General features: G+C 42.8%; 1 protein-coding gene across 1 annotated transcript; it reads left to right on the top strand.

Annotated features, from left to right (window-relative positions):
* The first annotated feature begins 2,294 nt into the window (after positions 1 to 2,294).
* On the top strand, positions 2,295 to 18,099 carry LOC148431258 (epiphycan-like). Its single transcript, XM_088466149.1, has 6 exons — positions 2,295 to 2,432; positions 3,026 to 3,191; positions 6,275 to 6,433; positions 8,647 to 8,849; positions 15,416 to 15,511; positions 17,530 to 18,099. The coding sequence occupies exons 1-6, from the start codon at positions 2,295 to 2,297 to the stop codon at positions 17,698 to 17,700; spliced, it is 933 nt and encodes a 310-aa protein (XP_088322275.1). The 3' UTR covers positions 17,701 to 18,099.
* Positions 18,100 to 18,425: the final 326 nt, after the last annotated feature.

Here is an 18,425-nt window from a genome sequence, read left to right as displayed (position 1 = left end):
TGTCAGACTGCTACCCATACAGAACAGTGCTGATCACCTCCTTATTATAGGTTCTAAATTAATTTGCTCTGGTCTCTGAAGGATCATTTTTGTCCTGCTCAGTTTTGATTCATGCTTGCTTCAATCCATGCATTCCTCACTACAACACCTACCAGAGTATGATAGAAACTTCCAGAGTCTGTTAAACTTTACGAAGTCATTAAGGTATGTTTGATCTTCAAAGTATCATAATCAGTCTCATGAGCCGTGACTGCCACAATAATTGTTGACATCTGTCTTGAAGTTCCGATTGCATCCTCCTCTCAAGCGGGCAGAGATACTGTCTCCTGTCCTTAGTGTGGAGCATTTGCCTCCTGTCCTGAGATTCCATTCATGTACTGAGGTTCCAGTCACTGCCTCTTTTTCTGAGTGTCCAAAACCTACCTCCTGTCAAGATGGTCCAATCGCTGCCTAATTTCCTGAGGTTCTAGTTGCTGACCTCTATCTAGAGAGTACAATCATGCCTCGTGTTCTCAGATTCCTGTCCATGACTCCTATCCTGAGGGTCCAGTGGCTGCCTCTTTTTCTGAGGGTCTAGTCGGTGACCTGTGTCCTGAAGATTTGTATCCTGAGGGTCCAATCATTGCCTCCTGACCAAAGGGCCAAACCTGCTGTCCTGGTATCCAGGCCTGAGGACAACCCTAATTCTCTGGCCTCCAGGACTGAAGACCAAGCTACTGTCCTGGCCTGAGGACAACCCTACCTTCTCATCCTCTGAGCCTAAGACTAAACCTACTGTTCTGGCATGTTTTAGCCCTGGCATATTAATATATATTTTAAATATAATTTTGCTCTATCCAACCTTACACAGAAGTGCAAGGATTGCAGACACCTGGCATTAAAATAGATTGGGACTGGGAACAAAGGCCAAGAATAATCAAAGCAAGGATCCAGAGAGTCACACAACAAAGAGTTAAAAGGATAACTCTGCATATTCCCTCCGCCCTGAGAGCCCCCACTTCCAGGCAGTCCACTCATCCTCCTCTCCCACTTACCCAAACATTTGTTCACAGCTGCTGTTTGGCCACAACAGCAGAAGCAGAGGACCGAGATAAGCATGGTGCCATATCGTGAAAATACACAGATAACATACTAATAAAAACTGAAACATATCAATCAATCATGTGTACTGCTTACAACAAGAGCTTATAGTGTAGCTAAACCTATATATATATATATATATATATATACAAACAAACAACAAGACAAGAAGGCGCTGATAGTCTAGTAAATAAACACCCGTTTGGTTTTAAGGTAAGTATTGTGCGTACATTTAGTAAAAATACACACATATATATATATATATATATATATATATACAGATGTGTACACATACATCTAGCCTCCTTGCGCATTGTGCCATGGCGTGACTTGGTAGCGCGAGTTGGTAGTGTCTGTGACACTGTAACGTAGCATTTTACATTCAGAAAGATGCTCAGCGCTACAGCACTCACGCTTTATGTGTAATGCGACTTGTAATGCACGGAGGATAGATGTATGTGGACACATCTGTATATATACACAGTATATATAATGTATACTTAAAGTGTTGTACAAAACAACATGTCTTGAAACCTTGTTTACTCAAAAAATAATTTAGAAGCCATTTACTAGACACTGATATATTTACATAAAACCACTGCCTTGGGTCAACAAATTTAATTCTAATTGTAAAATGGTATTGGCCCAACATTGAGAAGAAAGCATCTTTATATGTGTGTCAGAGTCTGACATTTCTTATTAATGTGTTCTCCTATTTAGTAATGTAAACACGCATCATTACACCATTTAAGAAAGTTTTGGTAGTGAATAATTTATTATTACTAATGCTAGAGCCTGAGAGGGTGTTAAACACTGCAGAGCTGTTATGGATATGTTTGCAGCATATTCCTTCACATGGGCCTGTAGTGCTCTTGTGGTGGAACACTGCTCTTCTCAGCCTGCAATGACAGGCATCTCTTTATGTTTGGAGGTTTGCTGCAGACTGTGTGCAGGATTGTGTCATAGAGTGGTGGTTATAGATTGCAGAACTGCATATGCAGCTGTCCTCATTGTGTATTAGAGTTGTGAGGGCATAATAGCAGAAAACTGTATAAAGTACTGTAGAACATGTGGTTGTATGTAAAATGTAAAAGTATAGACAATGTTTTTTATATGTCATATCTCCTTTTCTTACATATACCACTAAGTGATTGTAAAATAAACGATTTAGCTGCACTCATCAGAGATGGGGGTGCATGCCACTAATATAGGCAATGCAGAAGTCATGGCAAAGAAAGCATATGTCATTAGTATTGATCTATGAAGGGTATGCGTTTGAATATTACCGGCGCCGAAATCCTGACGCCGGTTACAAGCCCGGTGCCGTCATCCCGAGCGTCGGGATACCGAAGGTAAGTATCAGGATGTTAGGGGGGTTAGGTTTAGGGTGCGAGGTTAGGGTTAGGCACTAGGGGAGGGTTAGGCACTAAGGGGGGTGGGTTAGTGTTAGGCTCGGGGGAGGTTCGGTTCAGGCACTTGGGGAGGGGAGATTAGGGTTAGGCACCAAACAGGGGGGGGGGTTAGGGATAGGGTAGGGAGAGGGGAAAGGTTAGCATACTGATCAACAAGTGTCGGTATGTTAACCCTTTCGAGATTCCAACGTCAGGATTTCAACTGCCGGGATCTCGAGTGCTGGCATCTCATACCGATTCCATCTGAAGGCATCATAGTTTTCACCTGTTGGTACTGTTTCGCTCTCACTTTTGTACTACATCATATTGTTTCTAAGTATAATAGTTTGCTAAGTCTTAGTACAAGTTAATGAAGCATACCAGTCATCTGTTCACAGTTGTGTAAAAGATTACGTAAGTAGAAAATAAGGATCTGTAGTACAGTGACACCTAGTGTTCAACTTTACTTCTTTAACTTCAATACTGGTAATAAAGAACGGGTTTGTAGTTCTTATTTTCTGATTGATTAATTTATTTACATTCCTCCTTTCCAGATAGAAATTGGAACTGTGCTGCCTATCGTGAATAGACCAATTCTTTCACCAGAACAAGTTCAAGAAGAAACGGAAGAAGACGAAGAATCGACACCAAAATTAATTGATGGTTCTTCACCACAGGGGCCCTTGTCTCCTGGAGTCCAAATTCCAGAAGCAAGCGGAGGTTTGTGTCACTCGTGCTCAGTTACAGAAGAGCACACAGATGTGATTATATTTTACAAGATGGTTTATAATTCACTGCAGAACACTAGTGTGTTTGTGTGTATGTGTGTGTGATTGTGTGTGAATGTGTGTGTGTGTGTGTTTGTTTGTGTGTATGTGTGTTTGTGTTTGTATGTGTGTTTGTGTGTGTATGTGTGTGTGATTGTGTGTGAATGTGTGTGTGTATGTGTGTTTGTGTGTGTGTATGTGTGTTTGTATGTGTGTGTGTGTATGTGTGTGTGTTTGTGTGTGATTGTGTGTTTGTGTGTGATTGTGTGTGTGTGTGTTTGTGTGTGATTGTGTGTTTGTGTGTGATTGTGTGTGATTGTGTGTTTGTGTGTGATTGTGTGTGTGTATGTAGTGTTGCATTGGTTTAACGCTGAGAACATTTTTTATATAAATATGTGGCAGAAATACATTTTGTGATGCAGTTCAATAGAAATTATTATTTAATATATAGTTTTAAAAAGACAAAATTGGCATTGGCAATATTATTTTTGGATAAAATATACAGGCATGAATAGTAATGTTTCACGTATTTTATTATTTCTGATTACCACATTTTATAGCAGGTATTGTAGGTGCAGGATTACATTTACACTTAACTAGCTAATACTCTTTCCAAAATTGTTGATATTTTAAAATCAAATTATGTAAATAATTGCTATTTAAACCTGACTCAGTATATTTGTGTTAACAATTATGCAGATTTTTTAATAAGATTATGCTGGTTCAGGTTCAAAGCCATTATGTACATAAGGCCTGATTCACTACAGATTGCGGCTGCGATTACGTATACAGTCTGACTGCAATTATATGATAATCCGTTGTGATCGCTATGCCGTCGCAGCACTACATAAGGACGCCCACTTTACCTTACACACATCTGTAAAGTTTAGCAAGACTGCAAAGCCATTGGTTACATCAAGAACAGTCGGAGCCTTGCGCACACTTGCACAAGCTCTGACTTTACTCAGGAATTGCTAACTTCATTGTACGCTGTGAGTACTCAGGCTGCGTATGGCATAACAGTGGCTAATTTATGCATGCCCCTGCAATGGCGTTCGAATGCACTGGCACGCCTGCGTTTCGCCAACCACCCACCCGTTACCACCCATAAACGGCAATTTCTGTCAATCACTCCGCGACAGGTCTGCATAGTCTCTGCAATCGCAGTCCCGATCACAATGGCTAGTAAGCGCACACGCACTGCAATGCATACGCATGCACAGAACGCAACAATCGACCAATTGCGTGCGTAATCGCAGTTGCGATCAGTTGTGAATCAGGCCCATAATTTGATAATGGCAAATTGACAATTTTGGAATAAAAAAATATTCATTTAAAAATATAAATTATTTATACCATGAAAAATAGGTCTTTCTGTCTTAACTACATATGCACTTCTCACTGGACTTCACTGTCCTGCAAGAAGAGAGGCCAGCAGCAAGGGGTGGGCATTCCATCACTGCTGCCTGGGAGATGGGGAGAGACTGGGGGGATAGTATATTTATTAACCATCGGTTTTGAAAAAATGCAAACCTACCAAAACCACAAATTTACTAAGGCCAGACCCAACAGGATTCTAAAAACAGGATTTAGAACACTTTAGAACATTGGATGCATAATCAATACTTTAATTAAGAAGAGTATAGAAGCACCCAGATTTACTAACAGTTGGTCTTGTAAACACCAAACACTGACCAAAAGCGGCCGAAAAACATGCCCAAATAATTGACATGCCTGTGACGGGTGAGTTTGGGAGAAGAAAACTGACATAAGGTTCCCCATATTTTCCATAAACCAGCACCAGGCTCTCCAAGAGCCGGCATGCTGGGGCAGGTTTGCTGGGACCTGTACTTCCACTGTAAAGAACAATATTAAATCTATCTTTTACACATTGCCGCACCAGGGGTGTATCTAGCGATCTGAGCACCCCTGGCAAGGTAATGGACTGGCGCCCCCCATAATTTCAGGAAGTGCCCCCAGAAGTAGCCCCTCTATACAGTGCCCCAAGTAGTAGTCCTCTCTATGCAGAGCCCCCAGTAGTAGTCCCCTCTATGCATTGCCCCCAGTAGTAGTCCCCTCTATGCATTGCCCCCAGTAGCAGCCATCCCCCCTTAATGTGCCCCCAGTAGGGCCCCCCGTCTACACTCCCCCCCCTGTGCTGTGTCAAAAAAAAAAAAACCACCCAAACACACAGAAAAAAAGAAAAGCAACTTACCTGATCCCTGCCGCTGTTCACCCCTCCGGACCCGCTCTCGCTCTGCACTATGGGTAGGGAGAGATGTCATGATGTCTCTCCCATCACCCCTTGGGTAGTCCACCCATTGGCTGCTGGTGGCATTGCCGGATGGCGACCCCCCTTTGGCCGGCGCCCCTGGCGAGTCCCATCCTGGCCAATGGGTAGATACACCCCTGTGCGGCACCACCACCACCACCACCACTTACCAGTGCCCTGGGCTTTCAGTCCAGGGTTGGTAGATCCTTGGGATGGGAAATCCCCACTTTCCAAGGAGTTCCAGCCCTGGGATTACCAGTTTGGGGCTGGTTTTATGTGATGGCAGGGGGACCGCATGCTGTGTGTACCCCTGTTATGGCATTAGTCCCTTGTCTGGTTCAGCCTGCTGCTGGTTAATGGAAAATAGGGGGAACCACATGCCGGTATTCCCTTGATTTTATATTACCAGTACAGACTGAAAGGTCCAGTGCGTGTTAGGGATTTGGGGGGGGGGGGGGCACCACACAGTTTTTCTTTTAATTTTAGCTTTTTAATTGCTTTTAACTATAAGAAGCCTGCACAGATCACTGTTTGTAATACTGTATGCCGGCTTCGGGATCCCGACACAGCTGAATACTGCTTAGACCTTTTAACCTAGATTTAGGACCACATTGAGACATTGAAAAGAGCAGGTTTGGGATTGCTGCAGCAGACAAATGGTAAACAAAGCATATTGTACTGTTTTCAATGATTGATAATTTAAGCTTTAATTTTACATGTACTCATTTTACAATATTAAGCCCTGGTTTTGTTCTGTTTTGCAGGCATTTCTACCTGTATTCTATGTGGATGCATCCGTACTACTGTTTACTGTGATGATCACAACCTTGATTCAGTTCCTCCTCTTCCTAAAGACACTACCCACGTCTACTTACGATTCAATAAGATAAGCAAGATAAACAAGAATGATTTTGCATATCTAAGTATGTCATTTTTTTATATATATGATAGTTGTTGATTTTTAATATATCTTAAACATTTCAGAGGGCTGGTCAACCTCCTGCAAAGTTTTCCATTCAATCACTAATTGTATATGTACCACAAATTGGTACTAGATTTAGCCTCATTCAGTTTTTCTAAATGGAGTATGACATGTATGAATTTAAAACATGCCAATTACATCATAGCTTTTACTGTTGTCACAAATTAAGTTTTTAAATTTTTATTGTCAAGTGGATGCAGAGGTAACTGTTTGCCTTTGTAGTTAAAAACATGGGAAAACAACTGAACCTATGAAGAAAATATATTATTATTATTGTTGTTATTATTATTATTATTTAAATTGAATAATTCATTTAAATGAACTTTATTTTCATGAATAAACAAACATGATTTCATAGCAAGACTATTTCTAAAGTTAACAGGTACGATTAGATAGCAGGAGGTGCTGGCTAACAAACATTGCTTTAAAATGACATCAACTTATAAAACAGTATACTGCATTGCTGTCTGCCATTAACTATGCTTAATTATACTGTATATTAACAGTTACTTACATAGCAATTTCGTGTAATGAAACACTTTTGCAGAAAATATTTAATCATTCACAACAGTTCCTTCCCCAGTGGAGCATACAAATTATAAACCCTAAAAGACGGACACACAAACACACACTACCATTATGTGTTTGGGAATCAGTATGTAATGCCAGCTGTCGGGGGAATGGGATTGATATACCGTTGGCTGTTTAGCCGCCGGTTCAAATCCCGACTACAGCAGCGCGACAGGAGGACATCCCAACGTCCTTGTCGCCCTCCCCATCACCCTCTTCCCGTCGCCCACTGCCCCTCACCCTCTTTCTTTCACCTACTCTGTCACCCACTGCTTTTCCCTTTTGCCCTCTGCTTGCCATTCTCTCCTCGTCACCCACTGCTTCTCAATAACACCCTCTGCTTGTTACCCTTTCCACGTCACCCTCTGCCTCTCTCCGTCACCCTCTGCTTCTCTGTTACCCTCTCCCCGTCCCCCTATCTCTCTCCCCCCATCACCCTCTCACCATATGCCTCCCCCGTCACCCTCTACCTCCCCCTGTCACCCACTGCTGTGGGGCATATTGTGAAATATATAGATATATATATTATCTGTAATTTACACAAGGTTTCAACAGAGCCTAACAAGGGGTGGGCCCCAAACCGGTATCTTGCCTAGGGCCCTACGATGTCTAAATCCGGCTCTGCCCAACGCCGGCTGGTAAGTACCTTAACCCTCCCTTAAGTAAAACTCAGGGTTAGGCAACCCCCAAAGTCCCCCCGGGGTGACTAAACCTAACCCCCCCTTCCCGCACCCTAAACCTAACCCTCTTGACGATCGGTATGGTGGGGTCGGGCTTCCGGCGTCGGGATTAAGATAGGCATCAGTATTTCAACGCCTATCTCAAATCTCGTGTCGGGCATGTGTAGTTGGGATTTAGACTGGCAGAATCGCGTCCGCTGGTCTATTAACTACATCCCGGATGTCGGGATGCCTCCTGTCAAAATACAGTCAGCGGCATCCCAATGGTTGGTATCCTGACAGGGGTCTGGAAACTATACTTACCCTCCCCCCTTCTCCCCCTAACCCTAACCCTCCCTTCTTGTAGCCTTACTCTAACCCTCCCCACCCTGCACTCTAACCCTCCACATTAGTACCTAAACCTAAGTCTCCCCCCTTCATGCCTAAACCTAACCCTCCTCCCTTAGTGCCTAATCATAACCCCTGCCCCCTAGGAGTGCCTAACCCTAATCCCCCCAAAAAACCTAATGCTATCCCCGCTATGGTACCTAAATCTAACCCCCCTGCTGCAAACCACTAAGACGCCCCAGACTTACCTGGTTTGGGCTGGCATCTGTCTGTGTTCCAGCGTCGGGATTAAGATGGGCGTCGGTATTTCGATGCCTATCTTAAGTCCTGTGTTGAACTTCCAGAATCGGGATTCAGACCGGCGGCAGTACAAAACAACTGGTGCACATGGAGAAAAAAAACAAAAAAACACTGGGAGAACATGCAAACTCTACACAGATATGTTCATGGTTGGATTCCTGCACTGTGAGGGAATAATACTAACCACTGTTCCATTGTGTGCGTAGCTATGATGATGTCAATGTCAGATATATCACTGTTTCTAACCATAATTCATTTGAGTCATTGTCTCTTTTAGATAAATTACAGAAGGTTGATTTGACATCAAATATCATAACAGAAATTGATGAAGATGCTTTTAGGAACTTGCAGCATCTTAATGAGCTCATCCTATTGGATAACAAAGTAAGGCAACTTCCAGAACTGCCGAACACTCTGAATTTCATCGATGTCAGCAAGAACAGACTTGGACGCAAAGGAATAAAGCAGGAGGCATTCAAAGTATGTAGCTAAAATAAAAATATGCTGTAGGGTTTTCTTTTAAAAAAAAAAAGAGGAGCCTGGTATTTTGCTATTGCACATCAATCTATGTCACCCATTTCACATTCATTTGCACTGTGCTCATTGAAAAATGTAACAGAAATTTGTATGAGCTAGATAACAAGACAGGACCCCCATAACAGGGAAAGGTTCCATGTTATTAGCTGGGGGGGGGGGGGTTCTTTTATTCTGTGAGTTTTTTCTGGTGCATTCCAGACAAGTTTTCGCAGACTATTATATCTGACTACAACCTGCATGGAGTGGACAGTGATTTTGGTGGATTTCTTGGGACTTTAAACTCAACAGTTTTTTTTAAATCAGAAACTTCTACATTTCCCCCCGTGTCTCATAAAAAAGACCACGGGGCTGGAGTTAACCTTCACCAATGTTTCATGATTGGATAAGAGAACGTAATTATATGACAACTAGTTTTTTGCAACTGTTATAGGTTAACAATGGAGCTCATTCAGACCCGCTTGCTGGCAAAAAGGGCCAGATACTTCAATTAAGCGCTCACACTTCCTCGCGTAAGTACGCCCACTATGTTTTAGCGAGCTACGCCAAAGTGCGCTCGCAAATGTCTGAAGATGCCCCGTGCCACTCGCAACACACGTCATCTCCGGGAAATTAAGGATTAATCGGGACCATCGTGGGCCATCGGAGCTGCTCGCAGACCTTGGGGTTGCCTTAGCCTGCTGCAAGCACAGCGATCAGCGCTGGCTGAAATACATGCAGGTGACGTGTACAATGACGCTACTTTGCTAATTATGCATGCCCTATAAACAGCGTTTTGGTGGGCAGACACGCCTGCGTTCGCACATCTACTCCACCGTTCACAAGCACCTTCCCCTGTTACCACCCACAAATGGCACTATCTGTCACTCAAAGCAGCGACCTGATAGTGGCTTACAAGCTACCAAAATCAGATTGCAACGAATGGCTTGCACACGCGCACTGTGAATTATACGCATGCGCAAATGGGTGAAAAATCACTCAGAGTGAGCGATCGTGCCTTAGCGAGCAGGTCTGAATCAGGTCCAATGTTCAGTGACAATACAGTATTGCAGTCCAACAGCATTCACATTTGATTTTCCTGTCTTCCACCCTCTTATCCTAGAGACTCGTATACCTCGTGTAGCAGGGCTTTAAATAGAGTTTTCTTGTTCATTTCTAAAGATGGTTTAACCGAGAACATTTTAGTTGTTTTATTAGGGTATAAGTAGACCAGAGCCGTAACTAGACCTTTTGGTGCCCTGTGCCAGAAAGAGCATTGGCGCCCCCCTCATTTTTCAAAAGGACATAATGCACCCAAAAAAGGGGAATGGCCTCATAGGGAAGGGTCAGGGAATAGATAGGGGAGGCCAGGAGATGCTGGGGATGATATAAGAGGAAGCTACAAGTGAGAATGATAATAAACAGAAATTTGACAGGCCCGAACAGCGTCCCCTGACCTGTGGTGCCCTGTTCGATGGCACCGGCCGCACTACCCTAGCTACGGCCCTGAAGTAGACATAAAGCCGCATACACACTAGACGATGTGTGTATGCAGCAATATAGTCTGCGGTGGGACCCGGCGGGGGTGCCGACATTGGTAAGTGTATACCCACTTACTTTATGCTAATGTCACAGCCAATTGGATCCATACAGAGATGCCCAATGAGTGCTGTACTAATCCACCGCTGTACGCATTAAGAAGCACGATTGGTCACACCATCCAACACTGCACCAGTCCTGTGGAGACGCAGGTTCTCTGTCTGAACATGGCTGCCAGAATTAGTGCAATTATGGTAAAAGACACAGTTGCAAACCGCGATACGCCTGAAACACACCCATGTCTGGTGAGCCACCCCCCTGTTACCAACCAGAAACACCCACCAAAATTATCTTGCTCTGCATCCAAATTAATTCTGCAGCTTTGGGCGCTAACCATCGGATGTTAGTGCAGTATAGCTCGGACGCATGCATGAACTGAAAACAACGGTTACTAGCAAGCGGCATCAACACTGCCTGCACCTCTCAACCAGGCCCATTGTCTTCAGTGTTACTTACATGTCTGTATGTGAGCTATTGTGATGACAAGTCTACCAGAGCAGTGTCATCACAAGGGGGGTGTGGGGCGCACCCGGATGGCACCCGTCAAGGGGTGACACAAAAGTGCCGGGAGCCGAGTGCAGCAAAGTAGAATTACGTGCAAGACTCAGCTCCTGACACAGTGAAGGAGTCGGCACTGCATACAGACTAGTCCCCGGGAGGTAGCCCCCAGAGTGACTAAAACGGGGTTCGGGCAGTGAGGCCACGCTCCTGGAAAAGGGAGGACACGTCCCTTTTCCCTGGAACGTGGCTTCCCTGCCCGCACTACAGTCCTCCCCGCACCGAGTGTTACCGCGGGGAGGGATGCCACTGCACTAGAACCAACATGTAGCCAATCTAGGCAATATGACCATGTCAGTTAACAAGAACAAATAAAAGAGGGAGCGCTGGAGTAAAGTGCAAATGTAATGCTTTCTTATACTAGTAACCAGTGTATATAAAACAGCACAAAAGACAATGGTTATATCACAACGAAAAAATATCTGTGTGCACACAATTCTATTAATAAAGTTATCTAAAAGGAATCGGTATGAAATCCTGCTGGCCGCATGGCCGGCAGTTCGATTCCCGGCAGCGTCTGGCAGCGTCTGACAAAAGCAGAGTTCCCGGCAGCAGAAGCCCGACAGCGCTGGAAATCCCGTTCGTCGCTAAGGTAAGTATAAACTAACCTAACCTAATCCCCTAACCGTAACCCTCCTTAGGGGTGCCTAACCCTAACCTCCCCCCCAAGTGCCTAACCCTAATCCCCCCTCTAAGTGCCTAAACCTAACCCCCCCTTCCCAGCTGCCTAAACTTAAGTCCCCGGGGGGGGTGCCTAACCCTAAGACCCCCCCGGGAACCCTAAACCTAACCCTCCCCCCTGCGGCTGTCCGCTCGCGGCGCCCGGTCTCCCGGCGTCGGGGAAATGTCAGGCGCCCGACATTTCACCCTCGCCGGGATATGACAGTCGGGAAGCCGGCTGTCGGTATTAAGGCAGACGGTTTCCCGATTGTATACCATCTAAAAACCACTGTCTGGATGCATTAAAAATAGTAATATTACTGGTGGGACGCTGAGAGTCATTTAAAGGTTAGTACAGTATTTGAGACATTGTTCTCATGTAAACCGCTGGCAAGCTGAGAGATATTAGTTAGTCTATATAAATGAACATATAAACATATAACATACTGTACTATTAGATAACAGCGCTAATGTGGGACATACAGTATATGGTGTCTAGAGTGGGGTTTGAGAATAGCTCTATAACCATAAAGAATTATATGTATAATAACATATGGCTTGTTTAAAAAACATTTATTAGACACATTAATAGCTTATCACCTCCTGGGTGTGGAGTGAAGACATACATATAAAAAATAAAACAGATTATATAAGAAAGTTACTGGTGATCAGCGTTCTGCTGTCTGTTGAGTCTCACCCTTTGATGGAAATAACTTTTTATAGAGATAAATATAAGATGGTTATGTCCCGGTATAATGTCCAGCAATACTAAATAGATGGAGATATTACCATTCCTGGTCACTTTAGCAAGGTGTCCTCGCAGTATATGTATCCTCATGCAATGAAGGTAGTCCAGTGGTATCTCTATTCAGAGGAGCAGCTGGTCCGGATCTGTTGGTATTATAAATTCCAAATATTCCTTTCTTCAAGTGAATCCAATGGGTAAGGAAACCAGTAACCTGGGCTCAGTTGCTAGTTTCCCTACCCATTGGATTCACTAATAAATGTTTTTTAAACAAGCCATTTGTTATTATACATAGAATTCTTTATGATTATAGAGCTATTCTCAAACCCCACTCTAGAGACCATATATGCCCCACATTAGCGCTGTTATCTATCTTTTTCACTTTGTTACATATAAGGAGAGTAACACTCCTTTCAACAGCTGCTTACTGACAAGCGCCACTCTATTTCTTTCTTTTTTGTGGTCATACTGTACTATTAGCAGTGTTAGTAGTCAGCAGGTGATAAAATAGGTCAAGCTCAGAGGAGTAAAGATGCAGATGAGACAAACAAGATGTTGCAAAAAAGTAGCTCTGTCACTGTTACTCATATAGTGATATCCAATATATGGAATTTCTGATAGTCCTGTATTCAGGACAGGCACAGGCAGGGTAAGCGGCGTCTCATCTTGCGGTCTTCCAGTCTCCCAGCACCCAGATCACCTTCATGTCAGTTAACAGTCAACTGCTCAGTATTTATAAATAAAGACAATAAAAGTATTAATGGCATCTGAGAAAGGTACTTGTACCTGCTTCCCTACAATACCCAATTCATTTAAACCATTTCTCTGACAATTTCAAATAAAAAGACAATACATTTTTCTCCACTTTCAGTAAGAGGTGCACCCTATTGCAGCAGCCACTGTGTCTTTTGCCTTTGCATCTTTAGTCTAATGCCACATCCAATGGGATTCGTGCAGAGACGCCCACAGGCTGCACTAATCCACCACTGTGCACATTATAATGCACCATTGGCAGCACCATAGGTCTCACCATTGAACATTGTACTAGCTCTATGGAGAATCTCCATCTGAACATGGCTGCCAGTGTCAGTGCAACTGCGGCAAAAGCTGCAACATGCCCAAACTGACTAGCCAGCCCCCTATTAGGACCCAGAAACTCCCAGGTAAATTGCCTCTCTTCCAAATTCATTCTGCTGCTCCCAGCAGTAACCATCGGGAACCATGCGCAGTGCGGCTCAGATGCATGCGCAGACTGAAACTATTGTCGCTTACATGCGGTATCAACACCATGTCCACCTCTGAATCAGGCCCAAAGTGTCTGAGTAGGATATTGCGCTATGACATACTTGCTTACTCTCCCGGGACTGTCGGGAGCCTCCCAAAAATCGGGTGCCGCTCCCGACTCCCCGCAAGAGGAGGCAAGCCTCCGGCATCGTCCGCCGTCCCCCCCGCCACCACATGTAAAAGTGGGCAGTCCGGGTGACGATGACACGATTCGCGCTAAATCGCATCATCGTAACCCCGCCCCCTGCTTTGTAATTCCGGTAATATCGGCATTATGAAGCGGGGGTGGGGCCACAATGACGCAAACATGCGGACATGCCCCCGCTACGCCCATTACAGCCGCCCGCACCCTCCCTGCTGGACTGACCTGGCAGTACCCTCCCGGAAGGGGCTGCCAGAAAATCGGCAGGTATGGGCTATGAGCCACCAAAAATGCTTAAATACACCATGTTACTCCACAACATAATATTGGGCTATATGTACAAAGTGATGGCTTTTTTTAAAGCCCCCACTTTCCGGCGGGTTTCAGGGGGAAATGTAAAACTGCATTGACATTCAGTGTAAAGCATGCTGGCCTTTAAACTGAATGTTAATACTGTACTACTTTACATTTTCCCCTGAATCCAGCCAAGAAGCGGCAGCTTCTAAAAGCTGCCACTCCGTAATTATAGCCCATAGCCTGTTACAAACACTTGAAAAAGGAAATAGGTGTACAATGACTACTATAAGAGTACCATACGCTTTACCATGTACACCTTGGCCTGTGTACTGTACCTCTCTTTACTTGCAAAAGTTTATTTTTAAGTGTAATACAAGACATTATGATGTGCCCGCAGGTGCCAGGATGATGATGTCTTTTCCTCAGACTTTCAACCAACATTACTTAAGAAATTATTTTTTAGAAAACATCATAGACTTGAGCAGATGTAATCACAGGAGCTGCTGCCAACTGTGCCCCAACTATAACATCAATTGCAGTGCACATATTATCTCTCTGTGTGATACATAACCAAACATTTAACAATACCACTGCTACTCATTCTTACATATGAGTCATATGACCCTAAGCATGAGATGAGAGGTTAATTGCTTAATTAAATCAGAAAACTACTTTAACAAACATACATAACATGCTTTATACACTATATATATATATATATATATATACACACATATATATATATATACATACATATATATATATATATATATATATATATATATATATATAGTGTTACCTTTATTTGGAAGTAAGGAAATATATGTTGAGCCAGGAGCTAAGGTCGTATAAGGATGTGGGAGAGGAATGAAGGTTGTCGTCCGCCAGTAACAATGGAGCTTAGCAATGCAATGAGCTCATAATTTCCATTTGTAATTTTCCGAAATGAATGTTACTGCAATAGGTCACACCATAAATCATTGAAAACCTGTTTTATACTGGTCCCTCTGAAATCCATCCATTATATCCCCTAAGGAATTGCCTTCAGAAACGTTTCCTCACAATGTTGCTGTCCCTTAGTAAAATTAATGCAAATAATCCAGCAGGAAGCAAGAAATGTATGCTGATTTCCTCATTCCCATAACCAACACCGCACATCATGTCATCAAAATGTATTTGGTAATTGTGTTAGAATGCATTTAAATGTGCTGCAGATTAGGAGATAATACTGTATCTTTCTTTTTTCAGGACATGGCAGACCTTCGTCTTTTGTATTTAACTAATAACAACTTGGACCATATCCCATTACCTCTTCCCGATAGCCTGCAGGCTCTTCATCTCCAGGTCAGTGATTTATTATGTGTTAACATCTTGTTAATATTCACTATTATTATATCTTTGTAGAAAAATACAACTAAAACGATAACAATGACTTTCCAGTCCTGAAATTTTTTTATTTTTGATTACTTTGTTTATGTACTTCTAAACACTAAAACAAGATTAACCAAATACATACAAATAAATAAATAAACAGACATAGGGCCTGATTCAGACCCGCTTGTGAGCGCACAACGCTCGCAAGCGGGTCGATAGTCCCCCACTGTGCATGCGCACGCCTGAGTCGGCTCCGGCATGTGCATGCGTGAGACCCGGCCAGCGACGTGCTCTCCGTCGCTACGGGTCTCACACCAAATCGGGGCAGCTGTCGATTGTGATTGACAGCAAGGGTCTCGTCACAAGCCCCAATGGTCGCGATGGTCGTGACGATCGCGACCATCACCTGGCCGCTCGCTAAAGCCACAGCTTAGCAAGCGGCCAGGAGGCCATCTTTAAAAAAAAAACAGGGACGCCCTGATTGAGGGCGAGCGCTCTCAAAGAGCGTCCGGCTCTGAATCAGGCCCACTGTACAGTGATAGCATCAAAGTCAACACTATTAAAATAAATCTAACATAATGAAATAATAATAGAGTACAGTTATAGTCTCACATTCGACATTCTGTATTTTAGATTTCGATTAAATAGATTATGAGTAATGGTCGATTATACCTAGTGGGGGTTGCAACTCCCCCCCACCACCCCCCAGGAAAATCCCCCTCTATCCTGTGAGCCCCCCTCTCCCTTTAGCAGTGTCTACCTATTGGAAGTGCATTCTGCTAATAAAACTTCAGACTGGCAATCTCAGGGGTATGTTTCTTCTCACCATTGGACTGCCAGTCCAGACTGCCAATAGCAGAGAGAGTGCTTCCAATGGGAAGACTCTTCTGATTTAAATTAACATTTTCACCTGCAATTGTAAAAACTAATGCTGGGCATCCACTATACAATTATCTGTCAGATATCTGTCCAATGTGGCTGGTTGGAATGAAAACCTGTTAATGTATGGGAGCAAATGTCAATCGACCATTTGTTCACAAACACTGGAAAACAGACACAAATGGTCGTTCAGACATATCGGTTAAAACTAGGGACTTTTGTACAGGAATGATGATGTTCGTCCATGTAAGATGACGTTTAGCCTCTTTCTGAGTTCCGTTTTTTTGGAGGGAAAAATCCGAACTCAACGTGCAAACTCGAACCTATCCGAGCCTGCACATCCCTAGTTAAAACACACAAATGTAACCAATTTGACAATTGTTTTTTGTCCGTTTTAAAGTGTTTAAAACCATTTGATCGACTGTCATTTGCTCCCATACATTACCAGATTTTCATTCCAACCAGCCAGATTGGACAGATATCTGACAGATAATTGTATAGTGTATGCCCAGCATAAGTATGCAGACCTTTCATCAAGAAGGTAAAGCAGGAGATATCACAGATATCTCCTGCTTACCGGAATGGCCCGCTATCCCCATACACTAATATGGGAACAGAATTCATCAAACTCCGAAAATATTATATTTTCGGAGCTTGAGTACAAGAGCATTCGCCATCTTCAAATGGTGTTTGCGCCCGCTCCAGGCTCGTAACCCGCTCCTTCCCTATGATAAGGAGTTCTGGGTCCTTCCGTCGGACGTCAGGGCTCATGTGCGCATGCGTAACCTGTAGGTCACTCATGCGCACTAGCATCACTGGTCCTTAGAGAGCAGTGAAAAGATTCATTGCTCCTTTCGGAGCAGTGATACACTTCGGGGAGACAGCTGATTTGCTCCGAGAATAATGATAAATTGCTCCGGCGCTCGCATCGAATTAGAATGTTATTAGTTTGCACGCCGATAATTAATATCATTAATAAACCCCCTGGTCTTATAAAAATGTCCACAGGGCTGGACATCAATAAACTTTAAATGAACCAATAATTAGCTATCACATGGATAAGAAAATATAATCATAGAAGATAATTAACTTTTTTTCAACTGTTTTAGGATAACAACATTCAGGAACTGCATGAAGATACTTTCTGCAACATGAAAGATTTGTCATATGCCCGAAGAGCTCTTGAAGATATCAGACTGGATGGAAATCCTATAAACCTAAGTAACACACCACAGGCATATATGTGTCTACCTCGTATACCAGTTGGCAGACTTGTTTAAGTCAGAAGACCACAAACTAACTCACAGAAATAAAACATGTATTTGGCTTTATAATACATAACATATTTGCAATTTCAAATGTCAATTTCAACTGTGTATAAGATACTTCATTCAATACAAGTTTTTTCTCATAAATAAAATGCAAATTGAAATAAATGCAACTATTAAATATGCTAAAAAATGGAAAAAATATGCACAAAAATGTACATAAAGTACTCTCTCATAATTAATTAACATTATAATTGAAGTAAGTATGTTGCAATCATGTATTTGTATTTTTTTTGTTGTATGCTACCTACAAGTTTTTAGTAAATCCGGTTAATTTTGAGTGAAGTGAATGTAAAATGTGCCACACCTGGACAAAAGATGTACATAAAGATTGTTGGTAATTTTAATGTACCTTGAAAGTTCTTGTGTCTTAATACAATTCTGCTTTTTAACGAAAACTACTGAATTGAGCATACACTTTTTAGAATAGCTAATATGTTTATGAGGTATGAAATTATGCTGTCACCCCTAAGATGTGGTGTGGGGTTTTCCTGCCACCTTGTGGTCATTTTATATACAAACTGCTAAATCATTTCAAAATGTTGCTATCAAATGCATCTATTTTCAAGGGTGGAAAATATGAATGATTCCACAAAATATCTTGTACTTTTCCATAGCAATTCAGCATTACAGGCATAAGTAAGTATACAAATAAACACTCTTGTGTTCACATGTTT

Source organism: Taudactylus pleione, unplaced genomic scaffold (assembly GCF_031769625.1).
Source record: "Taudactylus pleione unplaced genomic scaffold, aTauple2 ptg002566l, whole genome shotgun sequence".
Lineage (NCBI taxonomy): Eukaryota > Metazoa > Chordata > Amphibia > Anura > Myobatrachidae > Taudactylus > Taudactylus pleione.
Note: the sequence above shows the minus strand (reverse complement) of the source record. Positions and strands in the feature narration are given on the sequence as shown.